The following is a 23,426-nucleotide window of genomic DNA, read 5'->3' as shown; positions in this document are numbered from 1 at the left end:
ATCTTTTTTTATGAGGGGTTGAGTTTTTCGTTTAGTTTTTCACTTTTGTTGTATTTTTGTTGCTGTTGTTGTTGTTGTTGTTGCTGTTTTGGATTTGCTTACTGGTGGTTCCTCTGGCGTCACACATATTTTATTCAACTGAAAGCATATTCGTTTGTTTCGTTTGCGTTACACCAAAAAACCCAACACACTCGACAGATGCTCGAGCAGGAATGGGGCGGGGAGAAGCTCGCAAAAGAATTTGCCAAAAACGGAAGGGAAACCAAAAACGAAAACTGAAGACCCGGAGACCTAATCGGTGACTATCGGTCGACATCGAGCGCACAACTGGGAGCGGCAGGAGAGGCTGTCTGGCTGCTGGCTGCCGTACAGCCGCTGTTACAGCCAGACTATTGTATAGTTTATGGGCCCCGCACAGTCGCAGCATGGGCCACTATCAATGGCCTAGAAGTAGGCAACGCGAAGGCCCCCATAAAACCGACACAAGAATGTCCCAAAGATGAGCTGCAAAATGCAAAATGTCACTGCGTGATGTGCGACTTTGTGGGCATTGGCATTTGGCACATTGTTGGCTCAGAAATATACGAGGCAGAAACAGCAGCGGCAGAAGCAGAAGCAGAAGCAAACATGACAGCAATACTCCTGCGGAGACGATGGCGCTCCGTCATTCCGTGCTGCACTGACCGCTGGCTGGGGACTAATAAAATTCAAGCTAAATGGTTGTTAAAAATTTATAGCAGACATCTAGCATCCAGCATTTTAAGAGCCTCCGCCGAAGACACTGCGAAGGAGCGGGGAAAATGCCGGGAAAGGCAAGGAAGCGCCAGTCAAAAGCTGACAAAGTCCTCTGGCATTCAGGGGATATTCCGGCATTCCACAGGCTGCAAAATTGTCAAGTTTCACTTTTGGAAAAAAGTTTAAGCGCTTCTTCGATAAACTTGAGGCCTTCGAGGCTCCCTTGATATCGATAAGTGCAAATTCTTCTCGATTAAACACCATAAATTATTGTTTATCGAATTCTTCTATCGATATTTAATCGATAACACATGGCATATCAAAATATAAACTTAAACTTTGAACAAATTCAAGTAGAAAACGATTTGCTGGTTAACTTTTGTCGCCTGTCGCCCACAGGCAGGCCTCATGTGTGCCCCCCTTGCCCCTGCCCCTGCCCCCTTGCCCTCATCTCTGTAGCTCATCTTTTACGGTTCTGGCAGCAGTTACAGTTGAAGAAAAATAAGCATACAGTCCTTGGCCTGTGGGCTCTTGCTGTATCTCTGGCTCTGCCTCTGTCTCTGGCTTTGGCTTTGGCTTTGCCTGCCATCATCCGTTGGCTCTTCCGCTTCCATTGGCCCTGGCGCTTCAAGCGTAATTTATCTGCTGATGCTGCCCCAGAGAGAGAGAGAGCGACAGGGAGAGAGAGAGAGACAGAAGGAGAAACGTTGCTGTCAACAGGAGCAGGGGCTGAGGAGCCTACTACGGCGTGGAGGCATGAGGCGGCGGAGGGAAGTGTGGTAAAATTTATGCAAACCGACGTATGGCCAACAGGATGAGAAGCAGAAATATGCCAAGAGTTTTGTTTGTGGGGAAAGGACTGACTGTCGAGAATGTCGGCCGAGGGGGCTGTGTGGGCGGGTGTGGGGGTGTGGCACACACACAGTGTATTAACTGCAGCTAAATCAAACTTTTGAGCCAAGTTATGAATTATTTGCCATTGTGCAGCAGGCGAAACATGCCTTTGTCGCCAGGCCAGAACCAGGACCAGGACAGGAAGTTGCCTCTGACTTTTGCCTCCTCCGCAGAGGAAGGACGTACGATCCAGAGATCCTTTTTAGCATCACCTGTCCGTGTGCCTGTCTGCGAGTGTGTGTGTGTGTGTGTCGAGTCATCCTCTGCCCCCCTTTTGGGACCAGGCCAAGTCAATTTGAGCGGCATTTTGTTGCTGTCCGTAGGCCCCTCACAAACAAGAGAATCCATTCTTTTCTGTTTTTCTGCCTAGCTGTGATGATTCGCCATTTGATTCGCCTCTGCCTCTGCCTCTTTCTGTGGCAGAATAGCAAAAGACCAAAGTTCGGGCCAACAGCAGAGCAGAAAAGAAACATCAACAACCATACAAAAAAAGAGAGAGGAAAAATCAAGGGGGAATTCAAGCAAAAATTAAGTGAAAATAATAAACCCTTGGGGCGGCGGACAGCACACACACACACACACACACATCGTGTGGCAAGGAGAGAGGCCATTACACACACGTTGGCCATGTTGCCACTGCCACTGCCACTGCCACTGCCATTGCCACTAGCTGGCATTACAGTTAATTAAAGGTGACCCAAGGATCCCTCCCCACTACTTCCACACCCACACCCAGTGGCAGACAACTCACACACACACACACACACACCCTGGGCCGGAAACTAGAGGAAATTGAGTGAAATTTGAGGCGAACTATTGCAGGAGCTCTCTTTTAAATACTTTACGCTATCGGTCATCGGTTATCGATAACTGTGCTTTGAGGTGGCATTTTATCGATAGCTAATTGAAAAATCATTTCTTAGGCTTCATTTCGATAGTTATTCATCTATCTTAGCGATACATAAGTGAAATTCTATCGATAAATGTGTTATTGTTCGATGGAAAAAGTGTGAAGAAATCCCATCAGTTTTTGGTGAAAATTGAGGAAAACTCGAAGAGGAGAATGGAATATTTTAGGAGCAGTACTTTGTACTTCGTTCATTTAATTCATTCACCCATTGAAGTAGAGAACAACTAGCGATGTGCTTTTAAATTATCGAAGATTTTTTATAGCAAAGTCTGGGGAAGAGCGACCTCACGTCTGGTTGCTCTTCGTATATTTTATCATATCCTTCGTGATTATTATCCGATTTATCTCCCATGATTTATCTATAATTAATGACCTTAAAAGTGGGATTACCCATCAAACAGCAACGTGAAATGGTTTTAAAATATGTAGTAAAAAATCGTCATTGAATCTGTCGATAGATGGGCTTAAGAGTGGATGAAAATATTTATCTACAGAAGCTAACGATTGCCGCCGCAGCCCAGTGTTCTGTGCGGCAGAAGAGTGCTGCGATTGCTGCAAGAGAGGGGCTGCGGGCAGACTGGAAACTTTGCAAATGAATGGCAGGGCATTGGAAATAATGAGCTGTATTTACATTTCAAAGCCCACAGACTCGGGCGAGTAGTCGAGCAGGCAACAAAAGTTTTAGCTGAAGGATTGAGTGGGGTCGGTCCCGGACTTCTCGGGGTCTGTGTGCCTCTGTCGGAGCTCTTCGTTTGGGGGTCTGTTGGCATTGCATACAATTTGTTTTATGGCCATGGCGTGCACATTAAACGCGCACTTAATCACACGCACTGGGCGTGGCCCAGCCTCTTTCTCTCCCTCTCCCTCTCTCTCTGTCTCTGTCTCCATCCCCGCCTGCCGCTCCAACAACAATCGTCTGTGGCGACAAATCAAATTGATTTCACTCTGGATTTCGCATCTTTTTTTCTTTTCTCTCATTTATGTGCCTCTTTCGCCTTTCGCCGTTCGTTTCGTTTGCTTTCGTGCCTTATTAAATCACTTTTATTGCCATTGAAATGTGCAAAAGTTTTTTGTGTGTGTCAGAAAAAGAAGAGACCAGGCGAACAGACCAGGCGGACCGACCATGCGGCGTATACGTAATATGTAGAAGAAACAATTCATATTTAAAGGGGAATTGCAACAGAGTGGAATGGAACGGACTGGAACAGAAGGTTCAACTGGAACAGAGTGGACAAGAATGGAATTGAGTTAAATGGAAAAAATATGTTGTGAAAGACGGCCCATTAATGGACTCTCTCTAGGCCTAAGCGCTGTCTTTTCCCTTAGGAATGGTGGGAAAGGAACACGATTCCGAAAAAAAAGAGCTAATGGAATGCCGAAACTGTAATGGCAATCGACATATCCTTCGCTGGAAAAGCCCATATGAAGGAAAAGTTTTAATTCTGGATTTATGAATCCTTCTACTTTCCCGCCTTCCCTTCCCTTCCCGTGTGGAAAGTTAACCTAAGCCACAACTCAATTTGTAATGCAATTTTTCAACAATTTCCCCGTCGCTTATCCCAGAATTTTTCTAGTGGCCGTGGCAGGACCGACCGCATCTCAGCGAGGCGTGTAATTAAATTTTCATGCCACCTGCAGCTGCTGCCACTGGGGCTGGCTGCTGCGGCACAGAGAGAGAAGCCAAGGCAGCGTGCAGCAAGTGGTGCTGCGGGGCTGCTGCTGCACGGACCACTGGAGGAACACAGAAGAATGGCCGGGGCGAATGGCTGCCGGGGCAGGCATCAACGCCTCCGAAATGTCGGGTCAAAGCAGGCGGAAGTAAATGCCGGGCCCTTCACTCGCTTTTCAGGCTTCAGGGCTGTTCAGGCTTAGATCGTTCTGTCAGAGAGTTCGTAGTGCTCTTGAATCTCACTTCAGTCCCCATCCACACTCCCATAGACAGACTCTAGAAACTTGTGCTTCGGAAAAAAGGAAATCGCCCGCTCGAAAGATGCCCAAGGAAATGCCATGCGAGCCGCGGGCGTCGAAGGGACTGCTACCGCCCGAATGCTATGATCGCACCGGGAAAGTGGTGTATTTTGAGAATGCCGCTTCAAGAGTGCCGAAGGTGGAGGCCGCCCCCTGTGGCGTGCGCAGGGACAGGCCTGTGAAGCCCAAGGACGCGCAGGGCAAGCGCATCCTGCCGCCGGGCACACGTCCGCCGGGACCTGTGCCAGGGGCTCTGGCTGCGGTGGCACGTCGCATCGGCGGCAACAAGCCGACGCCCAGCCAGAAGCGGGTCGAGTCGGGCAAGGCCACGTTCTTCCACGTGCAGGGCCAGTCGTGGGAGTCGAAGGGCTTTGCCGAGCTCACGACGGAGGAGCTGGACCGGATGCGGTCCCTGCGGCCCAAGACCGCCGACGAGAAGCGGTCGGAGCAGGCCCAGAGGCAGGACGAGCAGCGCTTCCAGACGGAGGAGACCGAGCGGATGCGCAACTACTTTCACAGCATCGACGAGCGGCGGCGCGAGAAGGAGCGCGAGCGCCAGCGGCAGCAGGACGTCGAGGCCGCCGACATCGACGAGGAGCAGCGCGCGGAGGCGAAGCGCCTCCAGGTGCTGCACAATTCGCTGAACGCCCGGTACGAGAGGGACGAACGGGTGCGGGAGGCCACCAAGGCCATCTCGGAGGCCAAGTGCAGCGCCATGTGGACGTCCCAGATACAGGAGCGCCGCCTCCTGGACAGCATCCAGCAGGCCTACGACGCCCAGCAGGCGCGCAAGAACCTCGAGTACAACAACAGCAAGTGGGGCACCGCCGAGCAGAAGGATGCGGCCGACGAGAACAAGCGAAAGCAGTTCGGGGCGGACGTGCGCCAGCAAATCCTCGACCGCCAGCATATGCGCTACGTGGCCCAGGACCGGCAGAAGCAGGAGGCCCGCGAGGTCCGTGCCGCCGTCGACGAGTACAAGAAGGCGGAGGCCCACAACATCCTGAAGATCTCGCAGGGCAAGCTGAACTACCGCGAGGAGCTGGACAAGTACAACAGGCTGCACCGCGAGTTCGTGCGCATGATGTGCCTGCAGGACCAGAGCGACGAGCAGCGCGCCCACGACTACCTCATCCAGAAGGAGGCCAAGCTGCGGGAGGAGCGCGCCGAGATGCAGGCCCACCAGGCCGAGGTGAAGCGCCAGCGCGACGCCCTCTTCATCATCCAGCAGAAGATCCTCGACGCCAAGGACAACCACGACGAGATGCGCTTCATCGCCGAGCACGAGCGGCTCGAGCGCAAGTACCGCGAAACGGAGCGCCTGGCCGCCGAGAAGGAGCGCCGCATCGCCGACGAGCTCCGCAAGGGCAACCTCGAGCAGATGGAGCGCCTCAGCCAGATGAAGGCCTGCTACTATGCTCAGCGCGAGCGCGACACCAAGGAGATGATGAAGGACCGCGCCGAGGAGGAGGAGAAGCGCAAGCTGGAGGTCGAGGCGGACAAGGTCAAGCGCGAGAAGCTCCGCTCGGGCGTCGCCTGCCAGATGGAGCAGCGCGAGAAGGCCCGTCGCCGCGAGCTGGAGAACGAGCGGCTCGAGTTCGAGAAGTCCCGTGCGGCGGAGGCCCAACGCCAGATGGAGATCGACACGGTCATTGCCGTCAAGCTGGATGAGCTGACCAAGCGCGGATGTCTGCCAGGGCAGGCCCTCAGCACGCTGAAGGGTCGTGTGGCGAATGCGGCCCACAAGAAGCTGGGAGCAGAGCTATCTTAAGCACACACCACACACATACAACACACACAACACACACCACACTCGTTTACACACAAAAGTCCTCTCCATACACGCACTCTTACGAAGATGACAATGGCACTAAAACACACGCACACAGACAGAGCACACATACAAATGCATAGAAATGTATGACAGAGAGAATCCCACGAATTAAAACTTGAAGCATACTCTGCGGTTGTGCAACTTTTTGTTGCAAAATGGGAGAGAGAGAGAGAGAGGGGGAGCTGGGGATGAGTATTCCATCTATATCCTGTCAGTGGCTGTGGCTGTGGCTGTGGCAGGACTCAACAAGTTACCACAGAAACAGCGACGGAGAGGGGCGCTCATTAAATCCACAAAACTAAAGCAAAAACAAAAAATTACGAGTAGAGAGGATAGGGGGCACGGTGGCACGGGGGGGTATAAGTGTATCGTTGCAACTAAAAGGAAACTTTGATGCTGCAAAAAACATACATTCAACGGGGGAAGCGGAAGGTTAATACAAATCTCTTTATAGTGAATGAGAGCGAAAAGCTGGGGATATCCGCAAATGGGAAAATGGGAATTGTGCAAGCATCGAGGATTGTGTGGTGGAAAGCACAAGGACCGGCACAAATTATCCGCAAGTGAAGGGACACAAGCAGAGCGAGTTTTTCGCAATTACATTCCGAAAATGATGCGACGATGGACCAATAAGTTGCGTAACCAGCGGCTGTCAAAATGTATAAATTTCCAATAGAAAAACAAGGCAAGTATCGCAAAGCAATGTGGGAATGACACGACTATCGTCGGCGATAGATGGAATATATATGGAACTTTTGGCATTTCTGAGAGCAAAAGTACCCACTCTTATCATGCACATGACATGTATGTTGTTTTTAAACATTTTAAGCTCTTTTCACTTGTGTAGAGCGCAAATACTTTGGTTTTCTGATGAAATACAACCAGACGATGGAATACAAGCCTCTAAGCTCTAGAATGGGCGGTAGCAGGGAAATACCAGCAGCACATTCAGTAGATTAAGTAGAGGGGAATATAATTCCAATAGCCACTCCCCTACTCGTCCCCATATGCCCATTCCATGCTCCTCTCTCTCCTCCCATTAGAGTGTTTTTTGTGTAAACTCAAAGTCGGTGGAGATTAATTCGTTGTACTTGCAGCCAAGTCGAAGTCTGTGGCTAATATGTCTTTGGGTATTAACCCAACGATAGATAAGTGTGTGGCACAGCAGTCGGGGGCAGGGATTAGGCAGAGAGAATGGCAGGGGCAGGGGCAGGGGCAGGGCATTTATTTTACTTAAATTTTCTTAAAGTGAAATAAATTTGGCAGATTACGATTCCGATATTTGGTCAAATGTTGCTGGTGGGTCGAATGGGTTAAGCTCTTGGGCCATGACTGAATGTTGAAGGCGGCCTAATGATGCAGAAGGACTATTACCCTTGAATGTCGTGTCCTTGGGGTAGCGGATGGAAATGGATCTCTCAGCCTTTGCTCATTATAATTGCAGCCAAAATCGTAGCATACTTTCCTGGGCAACAAAGAAATGAATGGCCAAAGGATCCGGCATCCGTATTCGCATTTGACAGGCAGTCAGGCAGGCAGGACGACTGACAGACAGACAGACAGACAGACAGAGGGATGGGCGGGGGTGGCAAATGGGGGGATACATTCATGTGTGTGGCAGGAGAACGGAAAACAGAGAAAAGGACAGAGAACAGAGAACAGAGGGAAAACAAACAATAGTAAAACTGATTAAGTCGAAGGGAAAAACCACATCAAGCTAAACGATGATGAAGAAAAGACCAAAAGATTACAACAAAACGTTGAACGTTGAATGTTGAATGCTGCTCTCCCCTTCTCACCCTCTCCCCTCTCTCTCTCTCCCTCTGGACACAAAAGAGGCAACACACTGGGGGGATGGCAGCAGCAGTAAAGGAAAAATGCGGGCCAAGGATACACACACACACACACACACACACACACAGAAGCGCACACACACATGTGCACGTACGTTTGTGTATCTGTGGGAATGGTCACAAGAAATGAAATCGAAGCAAAATTCTCTGCCATATAGAATAATTGAAAGGATATATCCCGAAAGGCGGGCGGTAGTCGTCCTGGGCGGCTGCTGCGACAATTTGTAAGATATGATAGTAATGCCCCTCCTCCCTTTCTCTCTATCCTGCTGGTGTGTCCCTCCTTTTCGTGTGTGCTACCGCCACCAACAATGATGGCAAAATTAGTCATTGTCCTGGGCTCCTGCTCCGGCCCTTTGCATATATGTGTGTGTGTGTGTGTCTCTCTCTCTCTTTAGTAGTCCTGACAATTATGTACAATTTACTTTGCATAACACTTGAGAGCAGGGCCGAGGTTTAAAGCCAGCAGCAGCAGCAGCAGCATAGCCAGGACCTAGTTAGCATATTTGTTGTTCCTGGGGTCCTTTGGTCCTCCCCCAAAAGAATTCCCCGAGTAAATTCAACAGAGCCAAAAAGTTAACCAACAAAAATATCCACAAAAGTGCAAAAAGTTGATGGCAGGAAAATTTAAGCCTGGCCGGAATAGAAAATAGAGAGAGAGGGCAGAAAATATAGAGGAAAAATAGAGATGCATGGCAGGGAGGATTGGTCTAGGATTGGTCCCCCCTCGGTCCAATGGATAAACACACGCATAAATCTGAGCCTCCCCCAAAAAATATGTGTACAAAACATTTGCCACAACTTTGGGCATGTCCCTCCCTTGGCTCCAACTTCCAGCGTCCACTGGCTGCTGCTGACCCTTCCCCAGGCCAGTGCTCCTCCAAAAATATTCGTATGCAAAATCTATTTGAATATCATCGCTCTCTCTCTCCATCGGTCTCTCGTTCTCTGGAACCTCTTGGCCACCAGAGACAAGGAGTGCGATTGCTTTTGGCTTTGGTCAACTTTGCTGCAAAAAGTTTTCTGTGGAATTATTAGAGGACACAAAAGGCTTCATCTGCTGCCGAATGTGACGAATGTGCTGAGTGTGTGTGCGCTGTGTGCTGTGGTGGAGATATTCCAGTGAATTTCGGATTAAAACGGAGAGTGAGAGGAGGAGAATGGGCGAAGGAGAGCGAAAGTACAGATGATTAAAGACGGTTGATCTCCAAAGACTGTAGAACAGGTAGCACATCCGAAAAGAACCGATGATGTCTGCTGCATGACGCGTTGGACGAACAGTCTGTTTTATCTGCAGGAAATTACTCAAATATTGGGTCTATATTGCCTCCCAAGGGGAATGCTCCGTTGTGCTCTCGCTGGAAGAACCGATGATATCTCTTGCATAACGCGTGTGTAAATAAATAAACAAAACAAACACGTAAAAAGGGGTACATCAATAATGAAATACAAATATTAATCGGGATTAAAGAGCCCTTCAAATCGGAAAGAAATCGAATCGATAGAGTTCTTGTTCGGCATCCGTAGGGGGAGGGGAATCCTTGGAATATAGCTTGTAATATTATTGTATTTGTCGATGGGATCCATGAAGAGAGCTAAAGATTTCAAGAAAGGTGTGTGGGTGGTTGGGTGGTTGGGTGGTGCTGCCAAGGTGCTCTTTTCTGTGATGGAAAACTCTGGTGAAAAGTGTGCGATGCGATGCGAAGGAAGAGGGAGAGAGAACGAACCAGTGATTGAGTGGTGATTGAGTGATTGAAGAGAGAAAGGTGGCTGGGTGAAAGGCTGCTCCCGTGTGCTGCATCTTGTGGCAGGCAAATGGCAAATGGCAGTGTGGCAATGTGGCAATGTGGCAGTGTGGCAATGTGGCAATGTGGCAGTGTGGCAGTGTGTGTGCGGGCTACAAAAAAAACACAGAAACCGACTGGAAAAACAAAAGAAAATTCTTTAAGATGTGCAAATTCTTTTGTGACGCAAAATGGTACTTTTTTGTTGTTGATTATTCGATTTTTGTGTTGGATTTTTCACTCTGATTTTCTGATTTTCTTTCGTGCTGTTTTGATGGCAAGGATCCGTGGATCCCTGGATCGATGTGTCTCCAGATTTTTGCTTTGCTAACCTTGTGGTGTGGGATGTTTTGCTTTTGTGGGCAATTTTGTTGTGATTTTGGTCGCATTTGGCGTTTTTTTTTTTTTTTTTTTTCAAATTGAGTTTTTGAGACTTTTGATTGATGATTGGTTTTTGTTTTTTTGATTTTGATTTTGTTGATTTTTGATTTTGCGATGCTTTTTTGGCGATGATTTTTTTGTGGTTTTTTTTTGCGGTGGTGCGGTGGTGCAATGGTGAGTTTTTGCTGAGTTTTTTTTTTTGATCGATTGCTTTGTACAGGTGTTGGATGAGACAGTAACTATCGAATATCGAATAGCGAATATCGAATTTCGAATTTCGAGTATCGAATGTGGGTTTTGGATTTAGAATTTCTCCGATATGCTATAGATGCGCTTTACGCTCACGCACTTGCGTCGCAGACGCTCGCACTCGATCTCCCGGAAATCTGCGTGCGACGTGGCCGCCAGGCCACACCCAGAAATGGAGTCCGAGTGCCCGTTGGTGGACGCCGACGCCCCCGTCGCTGTCCCGATGTCGATGTCGTCGATGGCTATGTGGTGGATGCGTGGCAGCAAGGCGCTGATGTTTGGCTCACTGCTGTGCACCGTCGTCGTCGTGCCGTGTGTGGAGGATGCTCGACTGTTGCTGTTGCTGTTACTGTTGCTGTTGTAGGAGAGATCCTCCTCCTCGTCCTCGTCCTCCTCCTCCTCCTGTTCGTTGTCGTAGAGCTCCTCCTGGCGCTGCTGCTGCTGGTGGTGCTCTTCTTCCTCGCACTGGGGACAGCCGTTGTCGCTGCCGATCAGCTCCTCGTCGTCCTCGTCCAAGACGGTGTGGGCGTGCGACTGGTGACTGATGATGGCGCGCTTCAGTTCCAGGAGCAGCGGGGAGGGTGCCTGCAGCTGGTGCGGCGCCACAGCCGGGGGCTGGCAGTCGAAGAGGCTCGAGGACGATGCCTCGGTGGGGGGCACCACGGGCAGCGGCTGGTGGGTGATCACCGCTCCTCCGAGCAGACTGTGCCCCGTGCTGGCCCCGGCCTCCGGGTAGATGCGATTGTCCGAGTTGGTCGAGGAGAACTTCGAGAGCAGCGACTTGGCGCTGGCCTTGTTCTTCAGCTGCTGCTGCTGCAGGTAGTAGAAGTCGCGTGGCAGCGACGATGTGGCATGCAGCGGATCTTCCGGATCGTAGTAGCCCAAGGCGGCCGGACGGAAGAGACCCGGTGTGCTCAGCGAGTGCTGCTGCTGCTGTTGCGCCTCCTGCGAATGGGAGTGCGTGTCCTGGTCGTACGAGTCGCTGATCACACTCGCCGTCGAGGCTGTGGGCGTGGCTGTGGTGCTGCCCAGCGTCGACTGGGAGCCCGAGGAGGCTGCTGCAGCGGCAGCGGCGGCGGCGGCAGCGAATTGGGCGCCCAGCAGGGGCGTGAGACCCGCGAGGAACTGTTCCTGCTGCTGCTGCTGGCGCTGTTCGTCGAGTTCGCGGCGGTAGGCCTCGATCTGGTCGCTCGGCGTCGGGGTGTTGCTGTGGATGCAGCCTTGAAAGAAATCCAATGCTTCGTACAGGATAAAACACAGGCCCAGGACAAGAAATGTCTCCATCATCAGGAATTGAAACCCATTTGGAGAGAGCCCGACAGCGGAAAAAAAATGTCAAGAGAAGAGTGCGAAACGAAACACGGAAACGGAACGGAACGGACCGTAGCGGAACGGAACGTAACGTAACGAAACGAAACACCGCAAATCGCGCGAAACGAAACTGAACGGAACGGAACGAAAACGAAACGATTACCGTTCGGGAGTGTCGACACTCTTTGTTTCTCTTTTTCTGTTTCTAGCTTTCGTCCAAAAATTGAATTTCGTTGCTTTTAACACTTTGGCACTTCATTTTCCATTCGTTTGTTGCTTTACATTGCTCTCCTCTTGTCTCGCTCTTAGTTGTCCCTCTTTCTTCGTTGCTTTGTCGTTTTATCCTTGACTGGAATGGAAATTGAAATTGAAACTGAAACTGAAACAGAAACAGTGCGAAGAGCGGCCCGTCTGCCTCTTTTGTTATTCAATGCAAATTAATTTCGAATTTGTTTCTTGTCGTTTTGTGTGCTTTTCGCTTTTCGCTTTTTGTGCGTATTTTCCATTTAATTTGCATAAAACTAATCGCAAAGGAGTTTCGTTTCCCCTTTCGGCGTTCACTTTCTCTAAATGCATTAGTTTTCAATTTTTAAAGCAACTTTTCGTTTTATATTTTTTTATAGCGTGTGCGTGTGTTGGTAAAGAAACGAAACGGAATGGAACAGTTACAGGCACAAGCGCACATTCATCGAGCGACACATACACATAATTACAGTGGGGTACATAACGATAGATACAACAAACATATACTATATACAGAGCAGATCTGTGGCGGTGGCGGTGCCGGTGGCTTTTGTTCATTTTTTTTTTGTTGTGTTTTGCGTGCGTATTGCGTGATTCTTCTATCAAGAGTTCGAGTGTGTGTGTGCCTGTGTGTGTTTCAAATAAAGATATTCATAAAACATAACATAAAACTAAGCCCCAAGGAAAAGGCCACAACAAGAGACAGGCAACGGAGAGGGAACTCTGGAAACCAGAGGAACATCTTTTCAGCACTCACTGTAGTGAAGGAATCTCTCCCCAAACACACACTTCTTCCATTCGAAACTATTTCCAAATAGCTTTTCACTGCTATCGATAGATAATCGATAAATACCAAGAGTCTGGCAAGTCTGGGAATAGCAGTAAAAATATTCCGGCAATGGCAGCTCATTCGTTATTCATGGGAAAAAATACGGAGTTGCTTGGAGTTTGCTTATGCATTGAAAATTGTTGGCTATTTGTCTCTCTCTCTCTCTTTTCCGCTCCCTTGATTGGCTTTTCCTCATCCTCGTCCTGCTCCTGCTCCTGCTCCTCTGCCTGCATCCTTTCGCACAGATTGTTTACAGCCATCGCCTCGGCTTCTTGCGCATCGATTGGTACATCGGTGTTGCTGTCATTATTATTACGATTATTGTCTGAATCGACAGAGGATGCCCCTGGCCCTGCCCCTGCCCCGGACCCGACAGAGATTTATTTATTGTCTGTTGCACACACACAGACACCCCCGAATGCATTGGGGAATTGAAATAGTTTCGAGTTGCTTCACTGTCGATATTTTTGATAAACCGACAGCCATAAAAACTAAATCGAAATCGAAGTGCAAATGGAAATGGATAGGGAAACGATGCAACGAAGCAAACAGTTTTATGTGAGTGTGTGTGTGTTTTTACACAGATTTTTAACCTCTGACCTCGATTGATATTTACAGCCATTTGACAGACATCAAAAGTCATAATAATCATAAAATAAAACAGTAAGCCGAGTGCTTTTCATGTGTGGGCAACCCTGCGGATCCGCATCCGCCACGCACACCCTTTTTTTCCTGTGCGGAGGCAAAGGAGGAGGCAATGAAGCGGAAAAGGGAAAGACCTGCTCCTGCTCCTGCTCCTGCTGCTGCTCGTGCTCCACAATCACCCCATCAAAATGCACAGCGTGCCCCAAGCCATGCCCCATTCCATCTTCCGTGGCTTCAGGGCTCGAAATGGACACCAGACACCAGGAGCAGCGGCTAAGCCGCGACAAGGATTCATCAACAATGGACACCGGTGGGGGGCAGTGCCCTTCCACTCAATTTCTCAAAAAACTTGACGTCTTTCGTTGACCCGGAATATCCAACCGAATAGTAGGCCGTGCCTATACCATTGCCTGGCAATTTTCGTAGGGAGCAGAGTTCTATTCAGTTCTACTTGTGAGTTCGATTGTGTAAGATCCAAATTTCTCAAAGCAAAACAGAGATAAAACAACAAACGAAAATTGTATATTTTTTTGTTTTAAAAAATTTTGTTGCGTTCTTTTTTGTTTGACTACGGTATCAGTGCCTTCGTGTCGAACGAATCACAGCCTCTGGGAGCTCTCGGTGTTGTTTGCAGAGGTGCGATTTCAATCTGAATTCGAAACCAGTTTAATTCGAATCATAGTTTTCTTTTCTATTCGTCCGAATAGCGAATTAAGCGACTTCCCTTACGATGTTCTCAGAATGCATTGCGGCTGTGGTGGAAGTCGGAATGAAGGCCTACCGTTATTTCCGGCCACCGCCCCCTGAGCCATCGGCTGTCTTCGTCTGGAAGTCCATCTGCACCCACTGGGTGGGGGTCCTGGCTGGGCCCGTCATACTGGCGCTGATTTTCAAGCGCACCTACGACATCATCAAGGTTCGTCGCGCACTCAACGCTGGAGGGGACCCGGCAGAAAAACCAAATCCTGCCGAAGGAGAGGCAGGGGCAGAGGGACAGGTGCCCGCCGAGCAGGCCGTAGAGCCTACTGCTGCTGAAGGGGCAGCCAGCCAGGACGGTGGCGATGGCGATGGCGAGCAGCAGGAAGACAAAGCGGAGGAGCGCCCCGGCCTGGAGGAGGCCCCGGCCGAAGAAGCCGCTTCTGGCGATGCTTAGGTCGTCGGATCACAAGGCCCTGCACACAAATCGAAATGAAAGCAAGCTTACAAGACCCTACACGTCACACTATTCCGCGCTTTCAAATTTTCGGGGAATCTACTTGCAATCGTTCGACCTGATGCCCTTCTCGGTGGATGCTGGAGGACTCGAACTCGAAGTGTATCTTTTTGCTTGAATAAATTTCTCATTTCGATTTGTGGAATCGCAATTAAATTTTTAATGTGTGTGTTTCTGCGTCGAACGAGGAGGGGGAGGGAGGAGGAAGGAGGGAAGGAGACCCTGAAGGAATGAAAAAACTTTTGCTGCTTCTGCTTTGGAAACTTCAAACAAATTCCAAGTAATTGCACATTGAAATTGACAGAGAGACAGAAGGAGAGTGTGCAGAAGCGAGAAAGGAGAGGGGGGAGAGGGGAGAGAGGGGAGGAAAGAACTGCAGCAGCAGTGTCTGGGCCAAGTTAAGGGCACATTGTTATGCCCACGTTAAAGTTTACATGGAACTCGTCCCAGCCTTCCAGCCTTCCAGCCTCCCAGCCTTCGTCTCCCGGTTTTTTTTTTGTTTTGCCTCTGTGGAAAGTTGGTCAAAAACAACAACAAGATGCTAACGAGCGACACACAAAAGAGTGGGAGTGGGAGTGGGGGCCGAGGGCCGAGGGCAGCTTAAAATTGTTATCAACAATTGAATCATTGAAAGCCATTAAAAACAGCAACAAAAAATAGAAGAAAAAACTATATTTTTTCCCCGTTTAAAGGGTAGGACTCTCCCCGCTCTCTCTCTCTCTCTCTCTCTCTCTCTCTCTCTCTCTCTCTCTCTCTCTCTCTCTCTCTCTCTCTCTCTCTCTCTCTCTCTCTCTCTCTCTCTCTCTCTCTCTCTCTCTCTCTCTCTCTCTCTCTCTCTCTCTCTCTCTCTCTCTCTCTCTCTCTCTCTCTCTCTCTCTCTCTCTCTCTCTCTCTCTCTCTCTCTCTCTCTCTCTCTCTCTCTCTCTCTCTCTCTCTCTCTCTCTCTCTCTCTCTCTCTCTCTCTCTCTCTCTCTCTCTCTCTCTCTCTCTCTCTCTCTCTCTCTCTCTCTCTCTCTCTCTCTCTCTCTCTCTCTCTCTCTCTCTCTCTCTCTCTCTCTCTCTCTCTCTCTCTCTCTCTCTCTCTCTCTCTCTCTCTCTCTCTCTCTCTCTCTCTCTCTCTCTCTCTCTTTCTATCGTGTAATTGCTCTCCCTCTGTCCCTCTCCTTCTCTCTCTGCACACAATGCAACTCTGATTATGGCCACAGCTGCAGAGGGAGCGAGAGGGAGGAAGTGGCCATTAATTTAATTCCCGATTGGAGGAGGGTTTCCATCACTGATTTTCCGATTATTCCGATGCTACGGTGGAAGCGGTGCAGCTCAAAGTGTGGCCTAAAAGTGCAGCTAAAACTGTGACCCGTTTTCCACCTGAATGTGGCATATGTATGGGCATTGGTGGGGCCCTGCATGGGCCACTATGGCCTAGGGGAGGATGAACCATCCCGGGAGTGCCTATGAGGTTTGACAGTCCTCAAGAATCGAGGTATTTTCTGCAAATGCAAGTCCTGAAGTCCCCCTGACGTCCTCTTGGAGGCATCTTTCTCGGTTGGTGGTGCCACAGCCGGACAGTGACCTGCAAGTCTGCCGTGGCACATGGTTTTCGAGGCTCTGCAGGTGGTAGTACGCCTCCTCCTGATGGCAGCACCTCGCTCAAAGTGGATCTCAAACTGCAGCTCGAAAGTGCTGCTAAAACGGCAGGCTTTAGCTGAAAGTGCTTTCGACAGTGCATTCCAAACTGCAGCTGCCGTATTTAGATCTTTTTTACATTGTTCCCCGTTTTTTCGTCGCCCCTTTCCTCCATCACACTTTCCGCACGATTTCCCCGAGTATTTTCCCGGGGTTTTCTCCTGGTTTTGGCCTTAAAAAAGCAACGTAGAGGCTGCCGCTGCAGATGCGATGCTGCCTGCCTCCGAGTGAAGGTTATATTTCAACAGCAACTGTCATGCAGCATGCAGCATGTAGCAGCATGTGGAATGTGGAATGTGGCAGCAGCAGCAGCAGTACTTTCTTTACGGCCATTGCTGGGTGCTGCTTCCACTTCATTGTGCGGCAGCCAGCCTGGAGAGCGTGCGGCAAGGGGTGGTGTGGCAGCAACAAAAAGTAAACCGACATAAGTGTTGCGTCGTTCGTTATTGTTATGGGGCACAAGGGGCACAAGGGGCGCACGGGCCACACGGGGCTATGGGGAGGAGTCGAACACGGACCTTAGGCCGAGGGCAGGTCATGTTAACCTCTTTTTACTGTGCCTCTGTTGCAACATCAATTTTTAAATGCGTCCGCCCCCCAGCAGCAACCTTGCCCTTGCCACATGCCACATGCCACATGCCGCACGCCACACAGCCAGCAGCAGCAATTGTGACAATTTTGAAACAATTGCAACAAACTCAATGAAACGGAATAAATTGAACAGAGCGGAGATGGCACCGGGCCCTGGACTGGGCCCGGGACTGGGCCCGGGACTGGCACTGGCACTGGCACTCCTCGTGCGCCCTGCAGCTGCAATTTCTGTAATTTACATTCACGAGTGGACCGCAGAAACCAACGGAAACATGATCATTATGCCACGCACTCTGCGGTCATCGTGGGTCCGTGCTACGGGGCTGTCGAGCCATGAATATATGGATCTATCAGCTGTTCATCTGTTTGGATGCGGCATTCAATTGAATGGCAAGTCCCATTGCAGTGCCCCGTGGCAGTGGCAGTGTCAAATTTATTGAATTGAATTATTCACAAAAGGCCCTCCGCATCCTCAGCATTCCAGGGAATGGCATCCGATTTCCCACACCACCCACCCCACCCCCGCCGCGCAAAAGCAGTCTGCATTGAACTTTTCGAAAAATTATGGAAAAGCTGAAAAACTTTAAGGAGGAATATTTTGGGGACAGGCCAAGGAATCATCTGCATCTGCAGGCGGATGCGGCAAGAACTTTTCAAGTTTGTTTTCGTTCAATTTGCTAACCAAACAGCTGAACCATTAAGAACATCTCCTCTCGAGGAGCAGGAGGAGGAGCAGAAGGAGGAGCAGGAGGAGGAGCAGCAGCAGGAGGCACACGAGTGCAGCCCGCGGCGGGCTCTGCTCCGCTGTGATTTTGCGGCAAAAGCACTCTCTCTCGCTCTCGCTCTCGCTCTCGAAATAATAAAAAATTAACCAAAAAGAACGAGAGAGGGAGAGAGAGAGAGATAGAGAGAGATAGAGTAAGGCGGACTTTAAGCCGGTGGAATGTGCTGCATGTTGCACATTTTCCTTTATTTTTTGCACAATATATCCATATCCTTTGAATTCAAATTCCATACGTCCCCCATCCCCCCACCCCCGCCCCTCATTCCGCCTGTCTCTTTGGCCTCTCTTTTTAATAAATGCAAAGTATGCATATATGGATTTTATTTTATTTCCCATCCTCGAGCATCCCCTCGCATCCCCTCGCATCCCGCCGCATCCCTGCAGCAGCAGTGATGTTTGCTTTTGAGGTTCTTGCAACGCCCGTGCCCTTGCACCCCGCGCTCTGCGCTCTGCGCACTTCCATTCTTTCTTTCGGCTCCATTCATTCCTTCAGCCGCTGGTCATTAAAAATATGAAATTTCATGTGGGCACAGAGCACACATGCAGCAAGCAGCATGCCACATGCCGCATGCCGCATGCACCCACACGCTCAAAAGAACACTTAAATGAATTACAGTTCCTTTTTTTTCATCGGGAAATTCATCGGGAAATCTGTTTGAATTGAATGGCCAGCACACGGACGGACAGACGGACGGACGGACGGACGAAGGGAGAACGAGTCCTCGAGGAGGATGTGTGCGTTTCAATATTCCCGATGAGCGCCCCGCCCCTCCCCGCCCCAGGACATGGCAGCAGGAGACATCCACAGCCAATTCATTTGGCCTTTCTTTTGTCCACCATTTGGCGGCGGACAATCGTCTGTCGATTATTTCAGTGAGGCTTCTGCCCTTATGCCATAATGATCTGAGTCCGAATCCGTATCTGGTAATCTTTTATCTGCTTGTGTTTCGCTGAGGGGACTTTCCCCGCCAATCGTTAGCGTAACCGATACACACTTCTGGAACTATCGATGCCCTGTCCGATAACGATACAATTTGTGAAGTTGTTTCGAAATTCTGCTTAAGATATCATTTTGATCAAAGAAACAAGACATTTTCTGCCGTGTATCGATAATTAATCGACTGTTATCGATGACGATATAATGTATCGACCGTTATCGACCATTTATCAAGCATTATCTATCATTTTTATGTATGTCTCGATTATTTATGGACTAAATTAACTCATTCCATAAATTATCGATGATTTATCGATCATTCGTAAGGTTCCTATCCCCCATTGATCATTTATCCATGATTTATTGATCAAATTTGATCAGAAAAAGTTCTGTACCTATTAACAAAGCCACTACGCTGTCTCTCCTGCCAATAACCAGCACTTATCGACCATTTATCGATAATTTATCATAATTTGTACTGCCAATATTCGAATAAAAACCTTTTTTTAGGCCAAACAAGGGAGAACCCACAAACACAAACACACAAATAATAGAATGAATTTTCCCGATCCCAATTTCCCACACACACACACACGCACACACACACACCTTTCAGTGTCAGGGCTGGTGCTGCATTATTTGACGGCCATTGAAAAATGTTTGCCACAAAACGAAATGACCCAAAGGAGCGAAGGAAGAAGCTGGGGACTGGGGACTGGGCTGCCTGTCAAATCTGCTGCGTTATTACATTTGCCATTGAAGATGAAGGACCTTTTGGGCCCTGTCCGCCCCTCCCCAGTGTCCTCTGGCACACAGCACATGGGTTAAGGGGTGCGGATGAGCAGCAAAAGTTGCACAAAAATTGACAAAATATAAATAAAATATGGTGCAAACAATGATGCTGCCTGGGACGTGGGACGTGAGGCATGTGACAGAAACAGATGTGCCCCGCCAGGTGAGTGGGGCAGGCGTCGCATAGGGGGGCGGAAGGGGGGCTGGGATAAGTATTGACACTAGTGGAGGGAACCAATGGAGTGACGGCGTTCGGGTTGCCACTCCACACACCCGACCCGACAGTTGCCAGAGTTGCCATCCCCCAATTGGCATTTCACAATGATGACGTAATTGATTTTTAAGCAAATACAAACACACTTTGTGAGCGCATAAAAAAAGGACACAAGAGACAGGAGAGACACGAGAGAGGGAATAAGAAAAGATTTCCAAATAAATAAAGCGAAACGTGCAAACATTGATGACATAGCACATGGAAAAAGAGAGAGAGAGAGAGAGAGAGAGAGAGAGTGAGGGGGGGAGAGAACGGTTTAAATCAAGTAAAGAGCCAAAGAAAAAGGAAGCCGAAACAGAGCCAAGGAAAGGAACGTGCCACACACACACACTGAAGGGTGGCGAGAAACTGCAGCAGGTGGAGCGAGGTGGCGTCTGAGGTGCGTGTGTGGCAGCCACCAGCCACCAGCCAGCCGCCTCCAGCCAGCAGCCACTTTTGAGTGCTTGCACAACGGGCACGACTTTTCTTTATTTACACTTCTGTGCCGCCCCATACATCAGCACACAAAGGGAAATGCGGGGGAGGGGGAAAGGTTGGAAAGGGGGAAAGGGGATGGGGGGCTACCCGTGATTGAAGCACTTTTACAGTCGCCTTTGCGCCGTGTGCGGCCCCAAATCAATGCAATTGCAATCGAGACTGGGGAAAAACATGTCCAAACAGTTGCGGATAAGTATCTTAAAGATACGTAACATCTGTGGGGATTTCTCCAGATGAATAACTGATAGATTCCAGCAGTCATTCGAGACTCTTTGGGAGGCCATTTTTATTCAGTTTTTCAGTAGAAAAAATAAACCCAAAATCGATTAAAAAAACATTCTAAAAGTGGCGAACAGAAAACTCTGCATTTCAAGCAGAATCTGCTCCCAAAAGGAAAAAACTGAAACCCACTCAATTTCCGAGCTGATTTCGAGCTTGTGGCCTCAGCTTCTCGGGCTGCATCCAAGGGTCAAGCGTTTTGAGTTAATCACAAAATTTGTGTGAGTGTTTCTGTGAGTGTGAGTGTGAGTGTGAGTGAAAGTCAATTGAAAACTGAGTTCTTAAGGTCAAAATGCTGTCCGTGAAAGCCAGAGTATCCGTGCAGTGCCATGCTCTGTGTGTGGGTTTATTAAATTAGATTTGCATTTCCCAGAAATCGGAATTGTAGGGCGGGGGGGCGGAGTCCTCCATTGATGCCACAACAACAGCGACAACAACAGCCCCAAAATGATATGCAAAATTAGTCGGAGCGTAGTTTCTGTTCTGGGATTCGAGGAAATATACTATGAGGAAGCAGTGGACCTCTGCTCTCCTTCAATACTGAGAACAATGCAAATACTTATCTCCCTCTCTGGGGTATCTGCTGGAGTGCAGGAATCAATATAAATCTGAATACAATACCAAAAGGAATCCAGAGGAGTTTGGTGAAAGGAGCAACCTTTTCTTTCTAATTGTTAACGGCTTTAATTATGTGCATAAATCTATCTATAGAGTGAACTCCAATCGTAGGTCCTGGAATAGGTTCACTACATATGTATGTACATATCTATTCCACATCTATCTAGAGTTAATGCAGTTCATTTCCAAGGGAATTATCCCCGTAAGTGGGTAAATGTGTGCCTGGAATTTTAAAGAAGTAGATTTCCATCAGATGATGGAAAAAGCTTGAAATGGACAAAAATTCTGCAAAACTCCCGACCGAAATGTGGGAGGGGAGGTCGGGGAATGAGATTCGACTGTGGGGATATGGATAATCATTGATCGAATCCGGATGATAATGATGTGCATGACGCACACACATGGGTCATTCTCATTCTGTAACTGTTGTTGTTGTTGCTGTTGCTGTTTTCTTGTGTTTTTTATAGCTTCCACCCCGCTGCCCCGACCCTTTGCCACCCCGCTGCCCCTCTTGTTCATTTCGTTTCTCTCTCGGTTTTTGTTTTTCCTTCTTTTTGTGTGTTTTGCTTTTATTTGCCTCTGTTTTTTTTTTCTCTTCTTTTGTGTCCCTTGTGTCTCCCTCTTTCTTTATTTGTTGTATGTTTTTTTTATTGTTGTTTTTATGCACACACACAAACGTACACCACAAGCAAACAAATAAACGCACACACACACACACACACTTCCTTTAACCGGTTCTTCAGATTTATTTACTTTTCCTTAAAATTTATTTTTGATTTTTATTAGTATTTCTTGCAGCACTTCTATGGTTCACATTTAACATTGAACAGCAAAAAAAAATATGAGAAAAAATAACAATTTTTGAATGCAACTAAAAAAAAACCTTCTATATTTTTGTATTTTTGTTGAGGTATTTTTATTTGTATCACACGTGTTGTTGTTGTTGTTGTTTTTTTTAGGCGCGCGTTAACGGAGGCGGCTTTTTTGGTGCTTTTTCTTTGGGCGGTTGCTGCTGGTACCGTTCTTGCAACGGTATTCGTATTCTTTAAATTGTTTTGTTTGTTTTGGTCTAGGTTTTTTTTTTTTTTTTGGCTTGTTGTGTACTTTTTTCTTATCTTTTTTTGGAGTATTCTTGGAACTGTGCTTTTGGTATATTTGTTCTTATTATTGTTTATTTTATTGTTGCCTGCTTATGTCCTTCTTTGTATTCCTTCGCTCTACCTAAGCTTCCTTCTGTTCGTTTTGCTGTTGCTCTTGCTATTCTTCAACTTCATCTTCATTCTAATCTTCTGCCTCTGGTGTTCTTCTTGTTTGCATTTGCCGCCTGCTCTTCACTTCGCTCTTTCTTTCTTTCGGCTTCTGTCTCTCTTTTCGCTGCTGCTGCGGCTGCTGTCTATTGTAACTGTGAATGTTTGAGCCCCGTGTTACCGTTTGCCGTTACCCGCGCACGACGACCGTTAGACGCCCGTTTTGGAAACAGACTGCGGCGCCCATTGGCAGCAGCGAGATTTATCCCGTTAAAGAAGATAACTGTGCCTGCTGCCACTGCTGCTGCTGCTGCTGGCCCGAGAGCAGAGCAGCCGACCGAATGCCGAAAGCCGAACGAGAGCCGAGCCAGAACGAAGTCTGGAGGCTGGTTGGCGCGTAACTTTGCTGCCGCTGCCGCTGCCCGTCTGCTGATGCTGCCTGTAGTTTTTGCTGTTGCTTTTTCTGTTCTACTTCTTTTTCTGCTGCTGCTGATGCTGCTGCTGCGGGCCTCTGCTTCTTTTGCCGAAGCATTCCTTCGCTCTTTGGCTTCCCACTCGCACTCCCTCTCCCGCTCTTGCACGCTCTTTGGTGGTGAAAAGCTTCAAATGGTGAGAGCATGTTTCAATAAAGTGAACAAGCAAGCACGATCATGCACTGAGAGCAGCGCTGCTCATACAAGAGAGATTCGAAAATACTATGCCAGAAATGGCCAAAAGCCGAAAATAAATAACTTACAAATTATACTAAATACCCCCCAAAAATAGGCGTTTTTATTCCAAGTGGCGATAAATGAAGAACTTCAACATCATATCTAATCCTCCCTTTGATACAATACAATAGTATTTTTCGCTTTTAATTAATTAATTAACCCCATTTTACATTTACAATAATATA

The 23,426-nt window shown here is 48.4% G+C and overlaps 4 protein-coding genes across 17 annotated transcripts in view; 2 read left to right on the top strand and 2 right to left on the bottom strand.

The window, feature by feature from the left end:
• The window catches only part of rg (A kinase anchor protein rugose), a 187,179-nt gene that overhangs the window by 70,952 nt on the left and 92,801 nt on the right, over window positions 1-23,426 (bottom strand). The window lies entirely within an intron of this gene.
• On the bottom strand, window positions 53-23,398 carry LOC4816049 (histone H3.v1). Of its 3 annotated transcripts, XM_015185632.2 has the most exons (3): window positions 22,168-23,339; window positions 10,709-12,268; window positions 53-138 (listed from the first exon to the last, which is right to left on the bottom strand). In XM_015185632.2, the coding sequence occupies exons 2-3, from the start codon at window positions 11,893-11,895 to the stop codon at window positions 135-137; spliced, it is 1,191 nt and encodes a 396-aa protein (XP_015041118.1). In that variant the 5' UTR covers window positions 11,896-12,268; window positions 22,168-23,339; the 3' UTR covers window positions 53-134. The 3 variants fall into 3 exon arrangements, with proteins under 3 accessions (XP_015041118.1, XP_001355418.3, XP_033238938.1); XM_001355382.4 differs by lacking the exon at window positions 53-138 and having other exon boundaries at window positions 10,490-12,268; window positions 22,168-23,398; XM_033383047.1 differs by lacking the exon at window positions 53-138 and having other exon boundaries at window positions 10,490-12,268; window positions 22,713-23,398.
• Window positions 4,407-6,466, top strand: LOC4815771 (trichohyalin). The gene has a single exon (XM_001355381.3). It carries the CDS (start codon window positions 4,530-4,532, stop codon window positions 6,276-6,278), a length of 1,749 nt encoding a protein of 582 aa, XP_001355417.3. The 5' UTR covers window positions 4,407-4,529; the 3' UTR covers window positions 6,279-6,466.
• On the top strand, window positions 13,633-15,005 carry LOC6902054 (uncharacterized). 2 transcript variants are annotated; one of them, XM_015185633.2, is made up of 2 exons: window positions 13,633-14,272; window positions 14,319-15,005. In XM_015185633.2, the coding sequence occupies exon 2, from the start codon at window positions 14,367-14,369 to the stop codon at window positions 14,787-14,789; it is 423 nt and encodes a 140-aa protein (XP_015041119.2). In that variant the 5' UTR covers window positions 13,633-14,272; window positions 14,319-14,366; the 3' UTR covers window positions 14,790-15,005. The 2 variants fall into 2 exon arrangements, with proteins under 2 accessions (XP_015041119.2, XP_002133588.2); XM_002133552.3 differs by having other exon boundaries at window positions 13,643-14,272; window positions 14,344-15,005.

Source organism: Drosophila pseudoobscura, chromosome X, assembly GCF_009870125.1.
Source record: "Drosophila pseudoobscura strain MV-25-SWS-2005 chromosome X, UCI_Dpse_MV25, whole genome shotgun sequence".
Classification (NCBI taxonomy): Eukaryota; Metazoa; Arthropoda; class Insecta; order Diptera; family Drosophilidae; genus Drosophila; species Drosophila pseudoobscura.
Note: the sequence above shows the minus strand (reverse complement) of the source record. Positions and strands in the feature narration are given on the sequence as shown.

Excerpts from the sequence above, each read along its gene's own strand:
- LOC4815771 (XM_001355381.3), top strand. The coding sequence starts at position 4,530 with ATGCCCAAGGAAATGCCATGCGAGCCGCGGGCGTCGAAGGGACTGCTA.
- LOC4816049 (XM_001355382.4), bottom strand. The coding sequence starts at position 11,895 with ATGATGGAGACATTTCTTGTCCTGGGCCTGTGTTTTATCCTGTACGAA.
- LOC6902054 (XM_015185633.2), top strand. The coding sequence starts at position 14,367 with ATGTTCTCAGAATGCATTGCGGCTGTGGTGGAAGTCGGAATGAAGGCC.